This window comes from Mustela lutreola, chromosome 1 (assembly GCF_030435805.1).
Source record: "Mustela lutreola isolate mMusLut2 chromosome 1, mMusLut2.pri, whole genome shotgun sequence".
Taxonomy (NCBI): domain Eukaryota; kingdom Metazoa; phylum Chordata; class Mammalia; order Carnivora; family Mustelidae; genus Mustela; species Mustela lutreola.
Genome location: NC_081290.1, coordinates 277,831,014 through 277,855,259, shown reverse-complemented (window position 1 = coordinate 277,855,259; position 24,246 = coordinate 277,831,014). Strand labels below are relative to the sequence as shown.

At 37.0% G+C, this 24,246-nt stretch overlaps 3 protein-coding genes across 3 annotated transcripts; all 3 read left to right on the top strand.

The window, feature by feature from the left end:
• The first annotated feature begins 670 nt into the window (after positions 1 to 670).
• Positions 671 to 1,615, top strand: LOC131822687 (olfactory receptor 5B3-like). The gene has a single exon (XM_059158975.1). The coding sequence runs from the start codon at positions 671 to 673 to the stop codon at positions 1,613 to 1,615; it is 945 nt and encodes a 314-aa protein (XP_059014958.1).
• An 11,214-nt stretch (positions 1,616 to 12,829) lies between these two features.
• LOC131822686 (olfactory receptor 5B3-like) lies at positions 12,830 to 13,768 on the top strand. Its single transcript, XM_059158974.1, has one exon. The coding sequence runs from the start codon at positions 12,830 to 12,832 to the stop codon at positions 13,766 to 13,768; it is 939 nt and encodes a 312-aa protein (XP_059014957.1).
• A 9,027-nt stretch (positions 13,769 to 22,795) lies between these two features.
• On the top strand, positions 22,796 to 23,740 carry LOC131822685 (olfactory receptor 5B17-like). Its single transcript, XM_059158973.1, has one exon. It carries the CDS (start codon positions 22,796 to 22,798, stop codon positions 23,738 to 23,740), a length of 945 nt encoding a protein of 314 aa, XP_059014956.1.
• The last annotated feature ends 506 nt before the right edge of the window (positions 23,741 to 24,246 follow it).

The window sequence follows — 24,246 nt, the reverse complement described above, 5'->3', positions numbered from 1 at the left end:
GAAATTGAAGACACAAAACGTTTTTTAAAAATTAAAACCAGTGGCCTAAAGAACGAATCTTTGGGTATAAAACTTGGTTTTGGCAATAATAATTTTATAAATCAGATACATTAATCAATCTCTGTGCCTCATAACTTAAATGGGCTTAATTACTATTCAATCTCGTGGGGTTTTTTGAGAAAATAGATACATACGTATTGTGTAGAACAGTTCTTGGCACATGAACAACATAGAAGTATCAAAATTTACAAGCTTGTGGAACTGAAATGACAGAGTATTTGATTCCAGACCTGCCATCTTGATCAAGACATTCCTTTTTCCACATCTCAGTTTACAAGTTTACAAAATTTAGATGGAGGAAATGATCCAGAAAGATCCTTTAGTTTCATCAATGTATAACTATATAGGTAATTCATGCATTAAATTTCTTTGTCAAGTTCATACTAGAGACTTGAATAATTTTGAAGAATTACTGCTATAATGAAAAATGCACATCTATCAACTTTCTTTCCTTTCTCTCTTTCTTTCTTTCTCCTCTCTCTTTGTCTCTCTCTCTCTCTCTTTCTCTTCAGGCTCTGTTTCAATCACACTTAAATTGCCGTTTTGTTTTTGACTCTGTTCCATTATTTCTCATTGCTACAGGGCTTCCTGTGATTCCCCAACAACACCTATGGAAAACAACACAGTAGAGACTGAATTTATCCTGCTGGGACTAACCAATGCCCCAGAGCTACAGATCCCCCTCTTTATTGTGTTCACCCTCATTTACCTCATCAATGTAGTTGGGAACCTGGGAATGATGGTGCTGATTCTCTTGGACTCCCATCTCCACATGCCCATGCACTTTTTTCTCAGTAACCTGTCTTTGGTGGACTTTTGTTATTCTATAGCTGTCACTCCCAAGGTCATGGCTGGGTTACTTGTAGGAGACAAGGTCATCTCCTACAATGCATGTGCTGCTCAGATGTTCTTTTTTGTAGCCTTTGCCACTGCTGAAAACCTACTTTTGGCTTCAATGGCCTATGACCACTACACAGCTGTGTGTAAACCCCTCCATTACACCACCATAACGACAACCAATGTGTGTGCACATCTTGCCATAGGCTCCTACATTTGTGGTTTCCTAAATGCCTCCATCCACATTCGGGACACGTTCAATCTCTCTTTCTGCATGTCCAATCTAGTCCATCACTTTTTCTGTGATGTTCCAGCAGTCATGGCTCTCTCTTGCTCTGACAGACATGTCAGTGAGCTGGTTCTTGTTATTGTAGCAAGTTTCAATATTCTTATTGCTCTTCTCATTATCTTGATTTCCTACCTGTTCATTTTTATTACTATCTTGAAAATGCACTCAGCTGAGGGATATCAGAAGGCTTTATCCACCTGTGCTTCCCACCTCAGTACAGTGTCCATCTTCTATGGGACAGTCATCTTCATGTACTCCCAGCCCAGCTCCACCCATTCCATGGACTCAGACAAAATCATATCTGTGTTCTACACTATGGTCATCCCCATGCTGAATCTGCTGGTATATAGCCTGAGGAACAAAGAGGTTAAAACTGCATTCAAGAAAGTGGTTGAGAAGGTGAAATTGTCTCTAGGATTTACCTCTTAAAGTGTAGGATCACAGTGACCTACTTTCATTCCTCTCAGATCTTCAACATGTAATGACTCACATTTTTTAATTCAAAGTATAATTAACATCTAGTGTTATATTAGTTCAGGTGTACAAATAATGATTCAACAATTCCATACATTACTCTGTGCTCACCACACTAGTTATAGGTACCATCTGTCACCAAACACCATTATGACCATCTTATTGACTATATTCCCTATGCTGTACTTTTCATTTCCATGACTTATTTATTTTGTAACTGGATGTTTGACCTCTTAATCCCCTTTTCCTTTCACCCATCCCCCTACCCACCTCACCAATTGGCAACCACAAGTTCTCTGTATTTGAGTCTGTTTTCTGTTTGTCACTTGTTTTCTTTGGTCATTTGTTTTGTTTCCTGAATTCCACATATAACTGAACCACATGACATTTTTTTTTAAAGATTTTATTTAATTATTTGACAGAGAGAGATCACAAGCAGGCAGAGAGGCAGGCAGAGAGAGAGGAGGAAGCAGGCTCCCTGCTGAGCAGAGAGCCCGATGCGGGGCTCGATCCCAGGACCCTGGGATCATGACCTGAGCCGAAGGCAGCTGCTTAACCCACTGAGCCACCCAGGCGCCCCACCACATGACATTTTAATGCCCGTACTACACCTCAGTTATGAGGTAGGTGATAACATTTCCTATTCCAAAGTCTATCCTTTAAGAAATGAAATAGTATTCCAAACATATGATATCTGAACAAGGATGACCAAGGGGGACCATAAGAATTTTGGGACCCTGCTCATAATGAACCTTATTAGTTACATGTTGTATGTACTCTACTATATGACAATGCAAGCCTATAAGTAAACGATGGGATAACACAAACCCATGAATAGAAGCATATGCAAGAGTCCCATATGTGCACATAAACACAGGAATGGGGAATTTGTTCAAGAACTTGGATGCAGTCTGGCTAGTTTCTAATAAAAAAGTTCAAATAATCAACTTAAGTGTCAGAATATAAATTTATGTCTAACTTTTTTTTTTTCTCTAGTTGAAAAACTTTCAAGAGATCAAAATGAAGCAGTGGATATTATGCACAATGAATCATGGAACACTACACCACAAACTACTGGGGTACTGTATGGTGACTAACATAACATAATAAATTTTTTTAAATACATATTTTTAAATAAAGATATATGCTTTTCGGGGTACATTTATTTAGAGCTACAAATTATAATATTTCAAAGGAATTAACTTTTCTATCTTCTGTACTGTTGTTAGAAAAAGTATAATCACAGGATAATTTTCAAAAGCAAGAGAACAAGAGTACAAGAAGACATGATCAAGAAGATTTTGTTTGTTCAAAAGAAGAAATTTTGTTTGTTCAAAATTTCTTCAACTCTACTAACTCTTCAATTGTGAAAGATGTATACAGTATGATATTATATTTTTCTCTCTGGAAATACTACAAAGTGGCTAGTTTCCCTCATGCAAGGACATTTTGCTTTCAGATGAGCTATGTCACGTCTTGCCATTCTCCTACTTGTACCTTCCACTTCACTCACACTGAGTTCCCTGCTGTTCCTGGGCAATCAAAGCTCCCTCTTGCCTCAGGGTCTTTGTACTTACTGTTGCCAATTTTCAGAAAGCTTCCTTACTTCCCTCAGGTCTTTGCTTAAATAGTACCATATCATAGTCTCCCCACTCCCCATGAAAAATGTTCCCAACTTGCTTTACTTTTCATAGTCCCAATCACTCCTCAAAATTTCTATTTACTTGTTCATTAGCTTGTTTATTTATTTACCTACCTACCTAGAATGTATACTGCACAAGAAGAACGGCTTTGTCTTCTTTACTAACAACTTCATCCCCTGTAATTAAACTGTGGCCTGGCTCATACTAATTTCTCAACAAACACTTGTTAAATTAATGAGTAGACTAATTGTTTGTGTCAGCAATATACTGGAACTACTGATAATTAGAGTTGATTACCCCTTATTTAATTCTTTATTTTTTTCATTGTATAACTTTTTAGACAAGAACTTTTGAGCTTTTCATTAAGATGTGGCTTTTTAAAAAATATTCTTTCATTCCCTATTTACATTTCACACTTTTGGACAAAGAACTTTTTGGGAACCACACTATCAAACAGATCATATGAAACTATTCTAATTCTTCTTTATTAGAAATTTTTCATTAAATGAAAAATAACACATGAAATACATTTTACTTAGTAAAGTATAATAATACAAAATATGAGACTGCAAAAATTTTCTTGATTCAGTTTACAAAGTTCCTTCAAAAATTAGGATTATTCAATAAACTCCTGTCGGGGTTGCGCCCCTAAGATGGCGCCAGCTACATACTCCGAGCAGCACGGACAGCCTGAAAAACATCTGCCCTGGCCGCAGGGCAGATATTTCAATTCCTTTGAAATATTATAATTTGCAGCTCTAAATAAATGTACCCCGAAAAGCATTTATCTTTATTTACCTGACCTTTATTTACGTGACCTCGTGCTCGTAACGTGAACACCTCTGTGATTGGCTGTTATGCCACCACTGTCTAGGAGCCCCAGATACCTCCTGTTCACGTGAACACCTCTGTGATTGGCTGTTATGCCCTATATAAGGCAAGGGAACTTCCCCGCAGAGGGAGAGAAAGATCGACCAGGGAATAAATAAGAGCTTGTGCATCGATCTGTGTGTGTGTTGGTGTTGTGTCATCTCTGCAGGCAGGGAGAGCGCGACAAACCCCAATGATTCCAAACATCCCTAGAAAATGTTAGCATGTCAGGGGCCTCTGGGTTGCTCAGTCAGTTAAGTGTCCAACTCTCGATTTTGGCTCAAGTCATGATCTCAGTGTTGTAAGATGGAGCACTGCATCGGGTTCCACAATGGGCATGGAGCCTCCTTGAGATTCCCTCTCTGCCTCTTTCTCTCTGCCCTTCTCCTGTCCTACACTCAAACACTCAGTCTCTCCCTCTTTCTCCCTCTCTCCAAAAAGTTAATGTAAGCATGACAATACTTTATAATAATAAACATAACCTAACTCAACATACTAATATACAATCATTATGTATTTTATTTGACTTTTAGGTGATCTCAATTTTATAGTAAAGCTATCCAAAGGAGTTTGTACACATGTTCCTTGTCTATCTCCATAATTTTAGAAACATTCAACTTCTCAAGACTTGCAAACCTGTGCTTGAATGTCCTAAGAGGGTCATACTGACATTGGTGGGGTCTGTGTGATACAACACAAATATCTGCTCTGAAGTCTATGAAAATATTTTCTCTTCTGGAGCCATTTTTAAAATAATTACTCTAAATATATCTTTAAATTTGAAAATGATTTTAGATTTTCAAAATATTAGTATAGATAAGTCCCACATACCTTTCACCCAACTTCCCCTAGTATTAACATCTTAATTTATAATACACTAGTCAAAGCTAAGAAAGCATCATTGACACATTAATATTATCTACATTTCAAGAATTCATTCAGATTATTATTTATCAACTAATGTCATTCGCTCTTAGAGGATCCGATCTGGGATCCATATATCGTCCTGCATATATTGTGCTGTCTCCTTATTCTCATTTGATCTATGACAAGTCTCTCAGTCTTTCCTGAATTTTCACTACCTTAATATCTTTGAGGAGTATTTCTCTGTTTTTTTGTTTGTTTGTTTGTTTGTATAGGGTCTTTCAGTTTAGGTTTGTCTCATTTTATTCGTCATGGTTACACAGAGGTTTAGAAACTGAGAGGGAATGATAAATGCTGTTCTTATCACATCTGATCGGGGACACATACTACCAACATGACTTGTCACTGTGTTGGGCCCCCCAATAATGGGTCTATGATTAAAGGAGTGATACTGATACAAAGCGAAAGTCAAGCAAAGCTTTATTTTGCATCAAGCATCAAGAATCAAATCGACTGTCAAACAGACCGGTCAGGGATGCCCCTTACAGAGAGGATGACCCTCTGTTTCACAGGCTAACTTTTATAGAGCAAAGGCCATGTGGTTGGGTCTGGCCATGCACAGGTGGCCAATGAAGTTGTAACACACAGTGAAAGCTGCATAGTCATGCTAGGTGACAACTGAGTTACAATTTACCCTAGTAGACATTTGAACCAGCCTATCACCTTGTTCAGAATTGGTGCCCAAAAGATGTCCAAAGGGCAGGGCCCATACTCCTTGGTAGCTAAGAGACAGTATGTGCCCCCACTGATTGAATATCTCCACCTGGCCTGACCCACCCTTGTATTTGGACTTTGTTACCTGGGATTGGTTTCTGGGACTTGTTTTTAAGTAAGATCCCCTGGGGGGTGCGGCAGAGTCAATTTAAGTTTTACAACAAAATGGCTGTTCGACCAGGGTGGGGCTGCTCTGGCTGAATTGGCCCTTACAACTGGGGATCTTAACCTTCATCACCTCAACCAGATATGTTTGCCAAGTGCTTGAGTGTAATGCTACCTTTTTCCCTTGCATGTTGTATATTTTAGAAACTACGTTCAGGCCACACTCATGGTGGAAAGGACTACACTGCACCTCCTAAGGGAAGGCCAAACTTATTATTTAGAATTATTCTATAAGAAAATTCATTTACTTACTTAGTTTCTTACTTACTCATCAGCATGGACTTATATCTATCTGCTTTATATTTTGTGGTACAATGTGGTTCCATGTTATTTACTTTATTGTTCAAATTGTTCCTTCTTTAGCCATTGGGAACACTTTCAGTTTTACTTTTGTTTCCTTTTGATATACCCAATCCTATTGTTTTCTGAGCTCCTCCTTACTTTCTGATCTTACAAGATGCTCCAGGCTCATCCTGTGCTATTCCTGTCCCAATCCAGTAATCAGCTCTTTCTCCAAAGAGCCCATCTAACTTCTCAGTTGTAACTAAAAAGAAACCAAATCCTCTATACTTCTTTCCTTTAACAGGTAAATTAAATAACAACTACCTACAGGAGGCTGAGTACCTTCCTAAATGGTTTTGAGGTGTCTTTGAGTAGGAACTGTGTGTGTGTTTCTTTTTGTCCCTTAGTTCCTGTTCCAAATCCCTGTCTTAGTCTTGTTCACCACTTCGAGCACCACACCTCCTACTCTGCCTCTTCTTTTTCTCTCTGTGCACTGCTTTTCCCCAAGGTGATTTCTTCCTTCATTCTTCCAAAGAACTAGTTCCCCAAGGTGATTTTCTCCTTCATTCTTCCAAAGAACTAGTTACAATGATCTTATACTCAGACAAAATGGTGGGAAATGAAGCTAAGAACAATGACTTGCTGCAAAGTAGACATTTGCTATAACTGATGCTCTTTCATGAAGCATCATCTGTTGTCAAAACATCCCTTATCAGTCATCTCCTGAAACCTTGGCTTCCCATCATGTTGTTAGGCTCTATTTCTCTTCTCAAAGTTGAAAGTCTCAAAGCCCTATCTCCCTAGCTGCTCTGGGAAAAGACAACATACATCTACTTCACTGTGCAGGTTGGGAAAATACTTAGAAACTATATAAAGCAAAGAATAATCATGGTTTAGATTGTAGACTATATATTTAATGAGATTTGTGCCCCTACCATCTAACCAAAACCACTCAAAGTCACCCACCAACTTCCTATCACTGTGGCCTATCACCAGTTCTTAGTGTTGATATTTCTTAATCTACTAGCAGTTCTGACACATCCATTCCTTTTCTGTACATTTCTCATCACTTCGTTTCTAGGACACCATCCACCTCCACTGGTTACTCATCTCTCTGACCTTGTATTGAAAAGGCTCCAGGTCTTGGAAGTTCAGATTCAGTTACTAACTGTGTGGGAGTATCCTGATTTTCCTCAGAAAACATTATTTATTTTTCAAGAGTATTGAGATTTCAGTTAAGCACATTGCCTTTAAGCTAGGGATAAAATTTTGAAGTTGGTTTATCTGATTGTTTTTTGTGGCCTTATTAATGAATTCTTGTCAATGGAATGTACTCAGAAGTAATGCGTGCAGCTGTTGTGTCACTTTCTTGAAAAGAAATTATTTATCCTTCAGTCATCTCTTTCTTGTCTCCTCCAGATAGAATAGTTATGATGAGGACAGACTTTTGACACTGCAGGAGATGGTATGGAGAGACTTTGTGAACTGAACCTGTCCCCAGAATGACCAAGACACATCAGTTATACAGATAGTTCTTACAGAAGTTCATTAACTTCCACTATTTGAGAATAAATTGCTGTCTTATTTTAGCCACTATATTTTGGATTTCTTAGTTATAGCAGTTTAACCTGATTTCTACTATGCTAGATTAACTATGAGTACAAATTCTTTGCAGCTTTCTTCCTCAAGAGGTGGAGTCATTCTTCATGCTTGATTCATACTTGAATCTGAGCCTTTGACATCACTGATTAGTATAATGTGACAGAAAAAAATGTTGTGAAAGTTAAATATCTAGACTTCATGAAACCATTCAATTGTACTTTCATATTGAAAATATGATGTAAGAAATCTGGTCCATCCTCTGGAGGATGAAGGAACTTGTAGAAAAAAGGTAGAGAGTAACCTGAATTAATAGTTAGAAATGTAAGTCCATCTTGAACATTTCAGTCCAGCTCACCATGCAGAAGATATGCAGTCTCATGAGTGAGCCATGTGAAATCAGCAGAGTAACTGTCCCTGTGTTGAGCACATACTTAGGATGGCAATGAAGATAGACAGACAGGAGGTCAAGATAGTTATAAGGGCAAAGCAGACATTGAAATCTACAAAGATAAATAGCACAGTCTCCTTTATATAGACATCAGAAGAGAAAAAAGCCAGGATTGGGGGGATATCACAGAAAAAGTGATGGACCACATTGGAATGGCAGAAGGAAAGACAGAAGTTGAATCCAGTGTGGGTGGCATTCAAGGAAGCCCCAGACATAGCATCTGATTGCCACGCGTCCACACATTTGTTGGTGCCAGAGCAGTGTTGTAATGTAAGGGTTTACACACCACTGTAGGCTGATCACAAGCCATGAGGGCGATCAGGAAACAGTCCTTAGGCAAATGTTTAGATCAGCTTTATTTGTAATCACCAAACACTACAATCAACACAAATGTTCTTCAACTGAGAATAAGATAAACAATTGGTAATGACCAGACTGTAAAAAATAATCCACTCTGACACAGGAAATAGTACAGACATGCCTGCCTCAAATGATAAATGAAAGATTATAGACTCAGAGTATATATTATAGGATCACACTTAAGGACACTGTTGGAAAGGCAAATTTATTTGGGCAAAACAATGTATTGGTTGTCAGGGGCAGTCAGTGGGTAGGAGAATGGGTTTGTCAGAAGAGGTTCACATGAAGTTTTTTAGGTGATGGGGCTTACTGGATATAAATTTGACAAAATCTTACAACTATCCTCTGGGATTGTGGATACTAATGTACAGAAATTATACTTAATTATAAACTGACAAAAATCACAAGAAATGACAAGTAATACATAAGCATGTGTGTTCAATGAAATAACCAGCATGGCCCCCACAGGCAGTTTAATTGCCTCCATCCTGGGAAAGTGGGATGAGGCGCTAGAAGTGCTCTCCCAAGGGAAATTCCCAGCGAGCTCTGTGTCTCTATAATTCTCTCTACATCCCCATGCACTAGCCATTGAAATCCCAATATGATCCCACATGTCACCATTGTAGAGACACCAGTCTACATGGTGAACCTGTTTGGTGATCATTTATTCATTTGCTAGTGCACAGAGGCCTTATTTAAGGATTTGCTATGAACTTCTAAGGATATTCAAGGGAAACTCCCTGAGATAAAAATTATATTCATTGACTTAAAAGTGATAACTTCTTATGGAGGTGTTTTATAAACCCTCCCTTGCTTCTTATTTACAGACACAAGTGTGTGAATTACAGAAGAGGTAATCTTATCATCTTTATTTTACAAATAAGAAGGTAAGTGATCCTCTAAGGACACAGAAGGAATGCAAGGTAGGTACAGAAATTGATCCACGTTAATGTTCTTTCTTCCATTTTCCCCTGTCTTAGAGAACTTAGAGCCTTATGACCGTGTCCTAAGAGTAGTAATTAGGTGTTATTCTGCAGCTGAAATTCTGATTCAGACCCATTGCTCAGAAATGATTCTTTCTGCTCTCCCAGCAGACAAGTGAGCATCTATATTCTGTAAACATTTTAAATTAGAACTGTAATCCATGCAAAAGTTGTAGGACAGCTCTACCTACTTCAAGTTCTTTGGGGGCAGAAATAGATATCTTCAATGTTTTTCAAAATACTGAGGTGAGATCAGGTATAAATGAAAAAATTTCCATCAGGAGGGAATTTACTGGTACTTAAGGACCATCATCCTTCTTTCCTAAGGATATGAACAAAAAAGGCACAGAAGAGTCTCTAATTAATTTTTTGGTTTTTACATCCTGCTCTCTAAATGCTGGCCTCTCATCAATGTAAACAAAAAAGCAAAATGAACAAAAAACTGTGAGTGTAATAATCTTTTTAAAAGATTTAACTAATCAATTAATTTATTTATAGAGCATGCAAGAGTGGGGGAAGGGCAGAGGGAAAGGGAGAGAGAAACTAATGTAGATTCTGCACCTCAGACTGACTATAGAGCCAACAGGGGACTCCATCTCACGACCTTGAGATCATGACCTGAGCTGAAATCAAGGGTCAGATGCTCAATTGATGGATCCATCTTCATGTCCCCAAGTAATCTTTATAACAAAATTTCTAATATGAATTAATAAAATCCAAATGGTATTTTAAACTTTCCCCTACCATCATAAGCTTATTGTCACCAGAAAATCCACACATGGTGACAGTGACTGGCTAAGAGAAGAGCCTTTTAATTACACAGAACATGGATTTAACTCTTGAATCCTGACTCCTTCCCAGGCTAACTGTGTAATTTTAGAGCATCACAAATCTTCTCAAATCCTCGTGCTCTACAATGGTGAAGGAGAAATAACAATACAATCTACCATACACACATACACATTGACCTATAAAGCCTTTCTTATTGCTTGTAGAACATAGACTAGGCTCCAAGTGGACATGTGTGTTAAGGTTGGCAAACAATGTTATCAGGGAACAGGCTTGTGCAGGAAATTTTCCAAAGTTTAGGAGGAAGATTTTAGTAGTTAGCAGAAAAGGGATACCCTTCCAATGCTTCAAATGCAAGTGAACAGATTTATAGTACTGTTCTATGGAAGAGCAGATTCAAATGAAATATTTTATTATGTGGCACTTGCCACCAAAACCCTTGATCTCTGATTCTGCTGTGAGATGCAGTCATGAGAGAAAGAATGAGTTATCCAGGGGAGGACTGTCATCCAAGCTAAGGTATAGATTTCAAGGAAGATTTTAGGCAAAAGAAAGCTTGTGTGGACCTGTTGGGGCAGCAGATTGCATGGGTGAAAAGAAAACAGACGGAGAAATCCTGGAGATCACAGAAAACCTCTGAGGCCCTTGTGTGTGAGAAACGCAAATTAAAGAGACCATAAGACTTCATACATCACACACACCTGAAGATCTACAGGGTGACACCCATTTTTCCTAAAGCAATGTAAACACAATCATCCCACTCTAACAATAACACTGTAGCTCATGCTAATCACCCAGATTTTATCAGTTTTTAAGTATTACCTTATTTTATTCTCATTAAAATGCTATATTAGAGGTCTTATTACTGTCTTATTTTATTTATTTATTTATTTATTTATTATTTCTGATGGAAATAGGAGGTTCAGATAGGTTAAGATTGATGGATCCTTGTTATTAAATGATAGTAGGGCTGCTGTGCACCTCAACCTGGAACATAAGCTCTACATCCGATTTTGTTTCTTCCCCTTATATAGCCTCTGCTGGCTGTCATGCCCCTACTGCTCCACTATCTCACCACATCTACTATGCATATATCTCTTGGATACTTCACTGGGAAAACTCAATGAATTTGTATCAATGGAGACAATGAACAATTGCACTGAGTTAAATTCAATTTGATTCAAATACAGTTTAGACTATCACCACTCAGTGTGAGCTCAAAGGTTGGCTTGGCCCCGAGCATGGCTTGTCAATTAATACTCATTTGAAATATAAACTTCTGTGCATCATAATTTGTTTTCCTCCCAGCTTTTTTTGTTAAAGTTTTAAGTAATCTCTATACCCAGCATGGGGCTATAGCTCACAATCCCAGGAACAAGGGTTGTGGGCTCTACTGACTGAGCCAGCCAGGCACCCCTCTGTGCATCATAATTTAAATGAACATAATAAAAAATCAAATTCATAATATTCTTGAGAGGATGTGATGAATATACAGATCTTCTTGTACTTAAAATGGGGTTGTGTCCCTAGAAACCCATTGTACATTGAAAATATCATAAGATGAAAATTCATTTACTACATCTGACCTACTGAACAACATAGTTTAGCCTCTCCTACCATAACCATGTTTCCAGCTCTTAACATTAATGTAAAGTTGGGAAAAAAATCATCTCACACATAGCCTACTTGATAATGACGCATTGAATATCTGGAATTTGTTGAATACAGTACTGAAAGTGAAACACAGAATGGCTGAGCTGGTACAGGATGGCTGTAAAGGTATCAATTGTTGGACCTCATGATCATCTGGCTGACTTGGAGCTGTGGTTTACTGTCCTTGCTCAGCACCAGGAGAGAGGATCATATTGGCTATCACTAGCCCAGAAAAATATCCAAATTCAAAATCTGAGGTATGGTTTCTACTGCATGTGTGTCACTTTTGCACCATTGTCAAGTTGAAAAATCATTAAGTCAAAGCATCGTAAGTTGGGGACTATCTGTACACCTACTGTGTCTACGGCAGTTCCTGGCAAGTCAGCAGCATGCAAGTATCTGCTCTACCAGGCTTGGAAAAAGGGAACTGTATTCATTCTGGACAAGTCATCTTGATCAAGTTAGTCAATTTTCTACACCTCATTTCACAATTCTATAAAATTTTAGAATTGAGGAGAAGCTCCCTACTTCAGAGTCAGCAGTTTGTAAATCTACATGTAATTAGTGCATTGACTTTGTTGTCAAGCTAATGTTTTATCTGGAGAATCTTGAAATACAAGTTATTGCTCTAATGAAATAACACACACTATATGTACACTGGCATTGTATGTTTTTTTTGTTTATCACCCATTTATTTCTTCTTGTAGTCACAGAGCATTGGTGGTTCTCAACATTGATGGAGAACAGGACAGAAGTGACACAGTTCATTCTGCTGGGACTAACCAATGACCCAAAACTGCAGCTTCCCCTCTTCATAATGTTCACCCTCACCTACCTCATCACTCTGGTTGGGAATTTGGGGATCACCATGTTGGTTCTGCTGGACTCCCATCTCCACACTCCCATGTACTTTTTCCTCAGTAATCTGTCTCTGATGGACTTTGGTTACTCTTCAACTGTCACGCCCAAGGTCATGGCTGGATTACTTATAGAAGATAAGGTCATCTCCTACAATGCATGTGCTGCTCAGATGTTCTTTTTTGCAGCTTTTGCCACTGTGGAAAATTATCTCTTAGCCTCAATGGCTTATGACCGTTATGCAGCAGTGTGCAAACCCCTCCATTACACCACCACCATGACAACAGGTGTGTGTGCTCGTTTGGTCATAGGCTGCTATGTCTGTGGTTTCCTGAATGCCTCTATCCACATTAGAGACACATTTAGTCTCTCTTTCTGTATGAACAATGTAATCCATCACTTTTTCTGTGATGTTCCAGCAGTCATGGTTCTTTCTTGTTCTGATAGCTATGTCAGTGAGCTGGTTCTTGTTTATGTTGTGAGTTTCAACATCTTTTTTGCTCTCCTGGTTATCTTGATTTCCTACATATTCATATTTATCACCATCCTGAAGATGCACTCATCTACAAGATATCAGAAGGCTATATCTACCTGTGCCTCCCACCTCACTGCTGTGTCCATCTTCTATGGGACAGTCATCTTCATGTACTTACAGCCCAGCTCCAACCATTCCATGGACACAGACAAAATGGCATCTGTGTTCTACACGATGGTCATCCCCATGCTAAATCCTGTGGTCTACAGCATGAGGAACAAGGAAGTCAAGAATGCATTCATTAAGACCATTTTAGAGTCAAAATTATCTCTAGGATTGTGATTTTAACATTGTACAATGTACACTAACTAGTTACAATAAGGCCATAGTGAAATTAAGCTCCTGATGTGGTAGCCTAACTTCTTCAAAACTCTTTTGTACTGAAAAAAGAAAAAAAGCAAACGTTATGTATACAAATAAAAGCCTCAACAAGAATGATCAAGATGTCTTAGGGCTTAATTTTCAAAATTTTATTTAGGATATGGATTTAGTCACTTATTCTACATGCATTTTTCTACTGCATCAATGCAGAGACCCATAAAATAAGTGCACAGATGAGATCATGAACAGAAGTGCATGCATGTGCCCATGATGATACATACACACTGGAGTAGGAAATTTCCCAAAATTAAATGGAATGTTGCTAGTGTTTTATAATAATAATTTGAATGTTTATTTCATGTATTAGAGTAGAAATTTATCTCCTGTATTTTTCACCTCTTTATTTGAATTCTTTTCTAAGAGTCCTAACTTCAGAATGAAAATAATATAATACTCAATGAAAGGTTCTGATTTTGGAGAGCTCATTTTACTGGGAGATGCTTACATATAGCATCTTAAGTGAATTAATATTTCCGTTTTAACTGAGTCATTACAGAACTAACATGCTCATATTACACTTTTCTTTTTTTTTTTTTTATACTTTTTTAATTTTTTATAAACATATATTTTTATCCCCAGGGGTACAGGTCTGTGAATCACCAGGTTTACACACTTCACAGCACTCACCAAATCACATGCCCTCCCCAATTCATATTACACTTTTCAAAAAGGTAAAACGCAGCCAGAGTATGAGAAGATGGAAGAAGACTAGATGTATTTTTTAATTTCTTCAGATATTATTACCAATTCACACAGTACTTAAAAACTCACTGAAAACTAGTAATGTACATTTTGCTTCTGGAAATGCTTTGGAATGATTAATGCTCATATTTCATGTTTCTTTTGTTGATCTAAATTATTTTTGTTGCCTCTTTATTCTTCTGCCCTACTTCATTCACATGATTTTCTTCCTATTTCCTTACAATCTTACAATTTCAATCATGTTCCTGATTAGGACATTTGTACTTGCTTTTCTCTGTGTAGAATGTTCCCTTACTTCTTTAAGATCATTGCTTAATTGTTACACTATTACACAATGTTTTCCTGACCACTTTTATAAAACAATCCCTTTTTATTCACTATGTACAGTGTTCTCTCACTCTGTGTTATTCTTCATATCCTTATAAACCTTCATCTCTTATATATTTATTTGTTTCCTTGTTTATGATCCATGTACCCCAACTAGAATTTAAATTCTGTGAAAGCTATGGCTTTATTTGTTTTCTTTACAACACAATCTTCAATACATAAGTGGGTATCTGTTTCATAGTAGATTTTCAATAAATGAATGAATAAAATAATTAAGCTCTGAGTCAGAATGTATCAATATGATAATTCTTTAGGCATTGGCGGTTTTAGCATTATCTACAGCATAAACTTTTTAGATAAATATATAATGCATTTCAAGAACAGTTGATTTTCTGCTTTGTTTAAATATTTTTATCTACATTTTCACCAAGTATTTGTACTCTAATATTTGGACACAGTGATTTCTTGGCTCCTATAATCAAGTGACTCATCTGAAATAATCTCATAATTTTTAATTAGCAGTGATGTCTCATTAAATGCCAAGTAACACAACAAATAAATGCTAGTAGGTAAATCATAAGAAAGACATTAAATGTGAGATTAAGAGTTAGTATCTGATTATATTTGAAAATTACTTCATACATATGAAATATAATTAACTGAAATGATTCAGAATATCTAGAATATAAACGTGGCAATATCTGTCAATAATAAAAATGATGCACATTCAATATGCTAGTATAATGCACAATTTTTATGCTTTTAGTTTTGATCCTCAGAGAACACTATATTATACAAAACTTATCCACATAAATGTGTATCATCATCTAATTTGTCACCTCTAGATAATAGAAGGCTTTAATATTTCAGTATTTGTAAGATTGTACTTGAATATGCTAATATTCTTATGCTACTATTTTGGGGGAAGTGTAGAACAACACAAGTATTCACTTATAGTTTTGCAATGATGTTTTTCTTATTGGAAACATATCTAACTATTATTTTAAAAAAGACTTCACCCTCAAATTACTAAAGCTCATACAGCAATCCAGCAATGTGGCAGGATGCAAAAATCAATCTGTAGAAATCAGTGGCATTTTTATACATTAATAATGTGACTGAAGAAAGAGAAATTAAGGAATTGATTCCATTTACAATAGCACCAAAACCCATAAGGTACATGGGAATAAACCTAACCAAAGAGGTCAAGGATCTATACTCCAGAAACTACAGAACCCTGATGAAAGAAACTGAGGAAGACACAAACAGATGGAAAAACATTCCATGCTCATGGACTGGAAGAATAAACATTGTTAAAATGTCTATGCTGCCCAAAGCAATCTACATATTCAATGAGACCCCTATCAAATTATTTAATTATTTGATAATTAAAAAATTATCAAATTATCAAATTATTTTCACAGAGCTGAAACAAACAATCCTAAAATTTGTATGGAATCAGAAGAGACACTGAATCACTGGGGGAATGTTGAAAAAGAATACCAAAGTTAGGAGCATCTCATCATAATATAGCTGACTTCAAGCTATATTACAAAGTTGTGATCATCAAGGAAGCATGGTATTGGCACAGAAACAGACACATAGATCAATGGAGCAGAATAGAGAACCCAGAAATGGACTCTCAACTCTATAGTAAATTATATCTTTGACAAAGCAGGAAAGAATGTCCAATGGAAAAAAGACAGTCTCTTCAACAAATGGTGTTGGGAAAACTGGACAGCCACATGCAGAAGAATGAAACTGTCTTACACAAAGAAAAATGAAATTACACAAAATGAAATATATTATATAAATAAATTACACAAAAATGAAATTGTCTTACACAAAGATAAACTCTACATAAAGATAAAACTCTAAATGGATGAAAAATCTCAAGATGAGACAGGAATCCATCAAAATCCTCAAGGAGAATATAGGGAGTAACCTCTTCAACATCGGCCACAGTGACTTCTTTCAAGATATATCTCTAAAGGCAAGGAAAACAAAAACAAAAATGAACTTTTGGGACTTCATCAATATAAACAGCCTTTGCACAGCAAAGGAAACAGTGAACAAAACTAAGAGGCAACCCATGAAATGGGAGAAGCTATTTGCAAATGACATAATAGATAAAGGGCTGGGATCAAAGATCTATAAGAAAAATGGGCAGAAGACATGAACAGACACTTCTCCAAAGACATAAAAATGGCTAACAGACACATGTAAAAAATGTTCATCATCATTAGCCATCAGGGAGATTCAAATCAAAACTACACTGAGATACCATCTTACACCAGTTAGAATGGCCCAAATTAACAAGACAAGATACAACAAGTGTTAGAGAGGATGTGGAGAAAGGGGAACCCTCTTACACTGTTGGTGGGAAAGCAAGTTGGTGCAGCCACTTTGGAAAACACTGTGGAGATTCCTTAAGAAATTAAAAACAGAGCTATCCTATGACCCTGAAATTGCACTACTGGATATTTACCCCAAAGATACAGATGTCGTGAAGAAAAGGGTCATCTGTACCCCAATATTCATAGCAGCAATGGCCACAATCACCAAACTGTAGAAAGAGCCAAAATGCCCTTCAACAGATGAATGGATAAAGAAGATGTGGTCCATATATACAATAGAATATTATGCCTCCATCAGAAAAGATGAATACCTGACTTTTGTGTCAACGTGGATGGAACTGGAGGAAATTAAGCTGAGTGAAATAAATCAAGCAGTGAAAGTCAAGTATCATTGGTTTAACTTACTTGTGGAGCATAAGGAATAACATGGAGGATATTAAGAGAAAGAAAGGAAAGTGAATTGAGGGAAAGATGAACCATGAGATGATGGAAGAGGTGATGAACCATAAGAGACTGTGGACTGTGAGAACAAACTTAAGGTTTTGGAGGGGAGGGAGGTTGGGGGTTAGGTAAGCCTGGGGGTGGGTATTAAGGACGGCACATATTGCATGGAGCACTGGGTGTGGTGCACCTACAATGATCTTGGAACACAAAAAATTAAATTTAAAAAACAAATATCAAAAATAATAATAAATGTAAATTAATTAAACAAAACCACTCAGTGTATGTAAAAGTCGCCATAATTCTCTAAAAGATTGTATTTAGTTATTTGAAAGACAGAAAGAGAGCAAGCGAGTACAAGCAGGGGTGAGGGGCAGAGGGAGAGGGTGAAGCAGACCCTCAGCTGAGCTGACCCCCTGGTTGGCAGGCACCCCAACGCAGGAAGAATTCCAGGACTCTGAGATCATAACCTCACTTAACCAAATGAATCATCCAGGTGCACCAAAATTCACCTTAATTTTTTAAGTGGGGGAGGAGAGATAAAGGAGAGCAATATTGCCAATGTATGTATGTGTTACACAGCATACCAAATTATGTCACTGAATACAGTTTAATTGTTTCTGCCTTATATAATTGGGATGAGGAGAGGTGTTTGCCCTCACAGGGGTCTTTTCCCCCAAGATTTCCATACCTGTACAATTTTCTCCTTGTTCTTGTTCATTATGGGCTGAAATCCCATCATGATGATGCATGATGTTGTTTAAAAGGATTAGATTTTGGGCGGAGCCCATTTATTCATCATTTATTGTACTAAAACCTAACCTTGTTGTAGACACCAAACTGGGTATTTGCAGTGAGTCTGCAATGACAGGCAGAGAAGACATCCTGAAATAAAAATTAAACTCTTTCATGTTGAAAATTTAAGCTCTTACTAAGGGCTTACATCTGCCCTCATGTGCTGGTCACAAATACAATTCTAAAAAGTCTGTGGGACAGATAATTTAATTATCTCCTTATCATAAATAAGGAAACTGAGATCAGTAGGAGGTAAATCATCTTCTGAATACTTCAAAAAATCCATGGTAGATGCACTGCTTAAGTACAGGCTTCCTAGGAGGCCCATATTAATAATCTTTTCTCCGTATGATCATGCTTCAGGGAACTCAGAATGTCTCGACCAGAACATGAGACAGAATTTCTCCAACATTAATTATAACATTCTTTTGGGGCTGAATTTCTGATTGCAGACTCACAATTCAGCACTGTCTTTCCTTTCTTTTCAAAAGTAAGGTAAGTTTCGATTCAATCTACACTTGCAGTGAAAACTGTAATTGATGAAGAAACATTGGGGTGTCTACATCTTCTGTGAGTTTTGAGCTCCCATCCGGTTGTTTGAACACTATTTCTGAATATTGGCATAAGTATAGGAGTCAGGGGAAAACACTGTAATCAGGAAAGTGCAGAGAAATATTTCTGAAATTCCACGCTGCTTTTCTTAAGAGGTTAAGAAAACCCTATGATAGATATATACTCTGATTAGGTAGGTGTTAAATAAGTTCTATTTACTGTGTGTTTTGTCACTGAGGGGATAGCTAACCAAACACAGTGAAATGACGTTTTCTTCCTTTCCAGAAAGATCATCAGGAAGCCACTAAGACCCTTACATATTTTTCACTATTATTTCCCTATAACCTACTCCATTATTACCTGTTCATTTAGAAAATCTGAGAATACAGTGATTAAAGCTACAGGCATTAGGATCAGTTAGACAGGTATCTATATCTTAACTATCTCATCCTAGGTGTAGAATTTTAAGAAGACACATAACTTCTCAACTCCTCATTTTCTTAGCAGTAAATAAGACTGTGTGTGTGTGCTTGTGCGTGCACGTGCACGCAAGTGTGTGTACATACCCAATTTATATCTCTTTCTCTTCTGCTCTATTTACCATCATAATCATGATCATTATCATCATCATCAGTATCATCTATTATCCATATTATTTATCCATATAAGACTGGCTACACATAAGCAGGAATTTTAAGCTGTTGATAACCTCAGGAGAGCTATTAGTCATCATAGAACACAGCAAATGATATATATGTGTTATCATAATAAAATATTATGTGGATGAGGTGTTGACAAACACAAATACTTTAAGGTGAAGACGTGCAAAAAAAAGAAATGTGTTTAGGACCCAGGAGGGAGATGGTAAAGAATAGCAGCTACCAAAGAATGCATGTCTTTCACAAAGCTTCAAGTAAAAATATAAAGATTTGTGATTTTTTCTCATGAATAGATCTTCAGATTAGTATCAACCCCCATGCCATGAATTTTCTTTTTTTTTTTTTTTTTTTTTTTTTTTTTTTTTTTTTTTTTTAAAGATTTTATTTATTTGACAGACAGAGATCACAAGTAGGCAGAGAGGCAGGCAGAGAGAGAGAGAGAGGAGGAAGCGGACTCCCCGCTGAGCAGAGAGCCCGATGCGGGACTCGATCCCAGGACCCTGAGATCATGACCTGAGCCGAAGGCAGCGGCTTAACCCACTGAGCCACCCAGGCGCCCATGCCATGAATTTTCACCCATCAATATCTGTGATCCAGTTCAGTGTTCTTAGGAATGACATAAGAACGGGTCTAAGAAAGAGGGATAGGGTAAAACGTGTGTCTCAAGAAAGAAATTAAGAAAAGAAAAACTTGAAGATCTCTCGGTTCTCATACAAAGTGATTGACATAGCCATGAGCACAGAGTGAAAAATAGGGAGAAAACCAAACATCTGTGTACACAGCATGTACAAAAAGGCAAATCAAAGGTTAAGGTTAACAGACTTAAACCCAGACTGGTGGTGGATATTGGGGAGGGTATGTATTTCATGAAGCACTGGGTGTAGTACATTAACAATGAATCTTGGAACACTGAAAAAGTAAAATAACATTTAAAAAAAAAAACCCAGCCCCCTATATCTGTCACTTTACTTTCCTACACCAACATAGAGACCATTGTTCTATGTTAAAAATATTATAGCTACTACTCTTTAGGACTGTGCTTGGTACCCTCATTATTCTAACTCTTTTTATACACAATGTCTTTAAATTCTTACAATAATCCTTTAAGGTAGGTTTCAATAGCACTTTCATTTTGGTGGTGGATAGAGACTTAGAGAAGTTAGGACCAATGTCTCCCAGTCATAAATGGTAGGGGTGATATGTGATTGTATACACATGATTCTCAGAGAACAAGCCTTAACATCCAATGCTACACCTTCTGTTCAGAATTGCCTTTGTTGATTGTACATGGCTCTCATGCTGCATCTAGTCCACTGCACCTACTATGCATTTATCTGTGAACTATGTAACTATTCTATTCCAGGCATTAAGTTCAGCACAATAGAGACAAGTAAGTATAAATTGAATGAAATTAAGGTTAATTCAAATTCATTACATGTCAAAATATGTTTTATTTTTTTATTAATTTATTTTCCGCGTAACAGTATTCATTGTTTTTGCACCACACCCTGTGCTCCATGCAATCCGTGCCCTCTCCAATACCCCCCCCCCCAAAGTAAATTCAACAAACAAGAAATAAAAGGGAATACCCTCAGCCTGATATAGAACATCTGTGATAATCTTCTGGTATCATTATACTAAATGATGAGACACCATGCTTTTCATTAAGGAGAAGGGAGTTGGGGGAAATTGGAAGGGGAGGTGAACCATGAGAGACTATAGACTCTAAAAAACAATCTGAGGGGTTTGAAGTGGCGAGGGGGTGGGAGGTTCGGGTACCAGGTGGTGGGTACAGATTGCATGGAGCACTGGGTGTGGTGAAAAAATAATGAATACTGTTATGCTGAAAATAAATAAAAAATAAATTAAAAAAAATTAAAACAAATAAGAAAGAAAAATTCTAATAAAAACAATTAAAGCCAAGAATATATGTCTGCTCTCAATACTTCTATATGACATTTTAGTGCAGATTGAAACTAGTGCAATAAGACAAGCAATTTAAAAAGGCAATTAGATAGTAAAGAAAAAATAAGTTTGTTTTAATTGCAGATGACATTATTGTATACATTGAGAATTTTATCTAATCTACAAAAATCTTAGCAAGAGTAATAAGTAAATTGAGTAAGTTCGCAGGTCAGAAGGTCAATATACAAAACTCAATGGTAATTCTATATACTAGCAATAAACAATCAGAAATTAAATTTACATTATTTCTAATAGCATCAAAAACACGAAATAGAGTTAAATGTGATAAATATTTGCAAAGCTTCTACCTTGAAAAATATGAAACATGGCTGAGAGAGTTTAAATAAAATCTAATTACATTAAAAAATTTATTAACAACTCTTAGGTTGGGAATCCTTTTGTGTCTAAAGCTTGGCTTTGTCCATTAATACCTAACTAAACTTATATAAACTACTTGATCTCTCAGTTGCCAAATTACTAGGTATCTATAGGAGAGGAATAACTAAACAATCTAATAGGACTGATGAGAAGATTAAATAAATATGCACATACAAAGCACCTGGCATGAGAAGAACACTGTGGAAGTGTAAGTTGTTAGATTTAAAAGATACCATAAGTGACTCTTAATCTCACAAAACAAACTGAGGATTGCTGGGGGGAGGGGGTTTGGGAGAAGGGGGTGGGATTATGGACATTGGGGAGGGTATGTGATTTGGTGAGTGCTGTGAAGTGTGTAAACCTGGTGATTCACAGACCTGTACCCCTGGGGATAAAAATATATGTTTATAAAAAATAAAAAATTAAAAAAAAATAAAAGATATGATATAGGAGATGGATTCATTCCAAACATGTGAACTTGGATAACTTGTTAGCCTTTCCTGCAACTCAGTATACTCATATACATAATCTAGAAGTTGGGAAGGTGATCTGTAAGGACACTCATTATCCAAAAGCTTATTACTCTAGAGAGAGTTGTCACTAAATTGGGTTGCCATGACATGCTTTAGAAATAGAGAATATTAAAGAACAAATTATTGCTCTAATAGAATAATGCTTGTACATTTCCATTTCTGTGCAACCAGTTTCATTCATCATTGTGTTCCTTTCTTTGCCATAGAACATCTTGTGATATGAAGAATAACACAGAGGTGAAAGAATTCATCCTGCTGGGACTAACCAATGCCCCAGAGTTGCAGGGTCCTCTCTTTCTAATGTTTACCCTCATCTACCTCGTCACTCTGATTGGGAACCTGGGGATGATCATGCTGATCCTGCTGGACTCTCGTCTGCACATTCCCATGTACTTCTTCCTCAGTAACCTGTCTCTGGTGGACTTTTGTTACTCCTCAACAGTCACTCCCAAGGTCATGGCTGGATTGCTTATAGGAGATAAGGTCATCTCCTACAATGCATGTGCTGTGCAGATGTTCTTTTTTGTATTCTTTGCAACTGTGGAAAACTGCCTCTTAGCTGCAATGGCTTTTGACCGCTATGCAGCAGTGTGTAAACCCCTCCATTACACCACCACCATGACAACAGGTGTGTGCACTCGTCTGGCCATAGGCTCTTACGTCTTTGCTTTTCTAACTGCTGCTATTGATATTAGAGATACATTCAGTCTCTCTTTCTGTATGTCCAATGTGGTCCATCATTTTTTCTGTGATATTCCAGCAGTCATGACTCTGACTTGCTCAGACAAAGACATTAATGAGTTGATTCTCATGCTTATTTCAAGCTTTAATATCTTTTTTGCCCTTCTTATAATCTTGATTTCCTACATGTTCATATTTATTACTGTCTTGAAGATACAGTCAAATGAGGGATACCAGAAGGCTTTGTCTACCTGTGCTTTTCACCTTATTGCAGTTTCCTTGTTTTATGGGACAGTCATTGTCATGTACTTACAACCAAGTTCCCATCATTCCATGGACACAGACAAAATTGCATCTGTGTTCTATACTATGGTCATCCCAATGCTGAACCCTATTGTGTATAGCTTGAGGAACAAAGAGGTCAAGAATGCTATAAAGAAGAGTTTTGAGAAGACAAGATATTCTTCAGGATTAATCTTCTAGTGATCTAGAATTCACAGAAGTTTTTTCATCCCACTTAAATCTTCTCCATGTCATAACTCAACATTCATGCCCATATAGAGTATTAAAACATGTCAATCACTCGAATTTTGTCTATTTATTTAATTTAATAACAGGTACAAGCATCTGAAATGCTGAACAAATATGATATTTTTTAATGAAAGCAGTTTATGAATAAACCTTCCTTGTTATTGTTGTATTACACTTAGGTTTTTCCTTGATGTACTTCCAAAATGGTAATAAAAAATAATGGATAAGAAAAAAATTTAAAAGATTTGAACATGTAGTAAGGAAAACAGTGGATAATGGAATTTTCCCCAGGAAGAAAAGTCAGGGTCATATATCCAGTCACCAGGTGGAGCAGACTACTTACTGTCAATTCCATAACATTTTCTAAACTGAAATTTTATGTGTCTTTCTTTGCTGACTGTTCGGAATGGAGGCTCTTTTTTCCCCAATTATCTTTGTTCAGGCCCAACACTATTTAT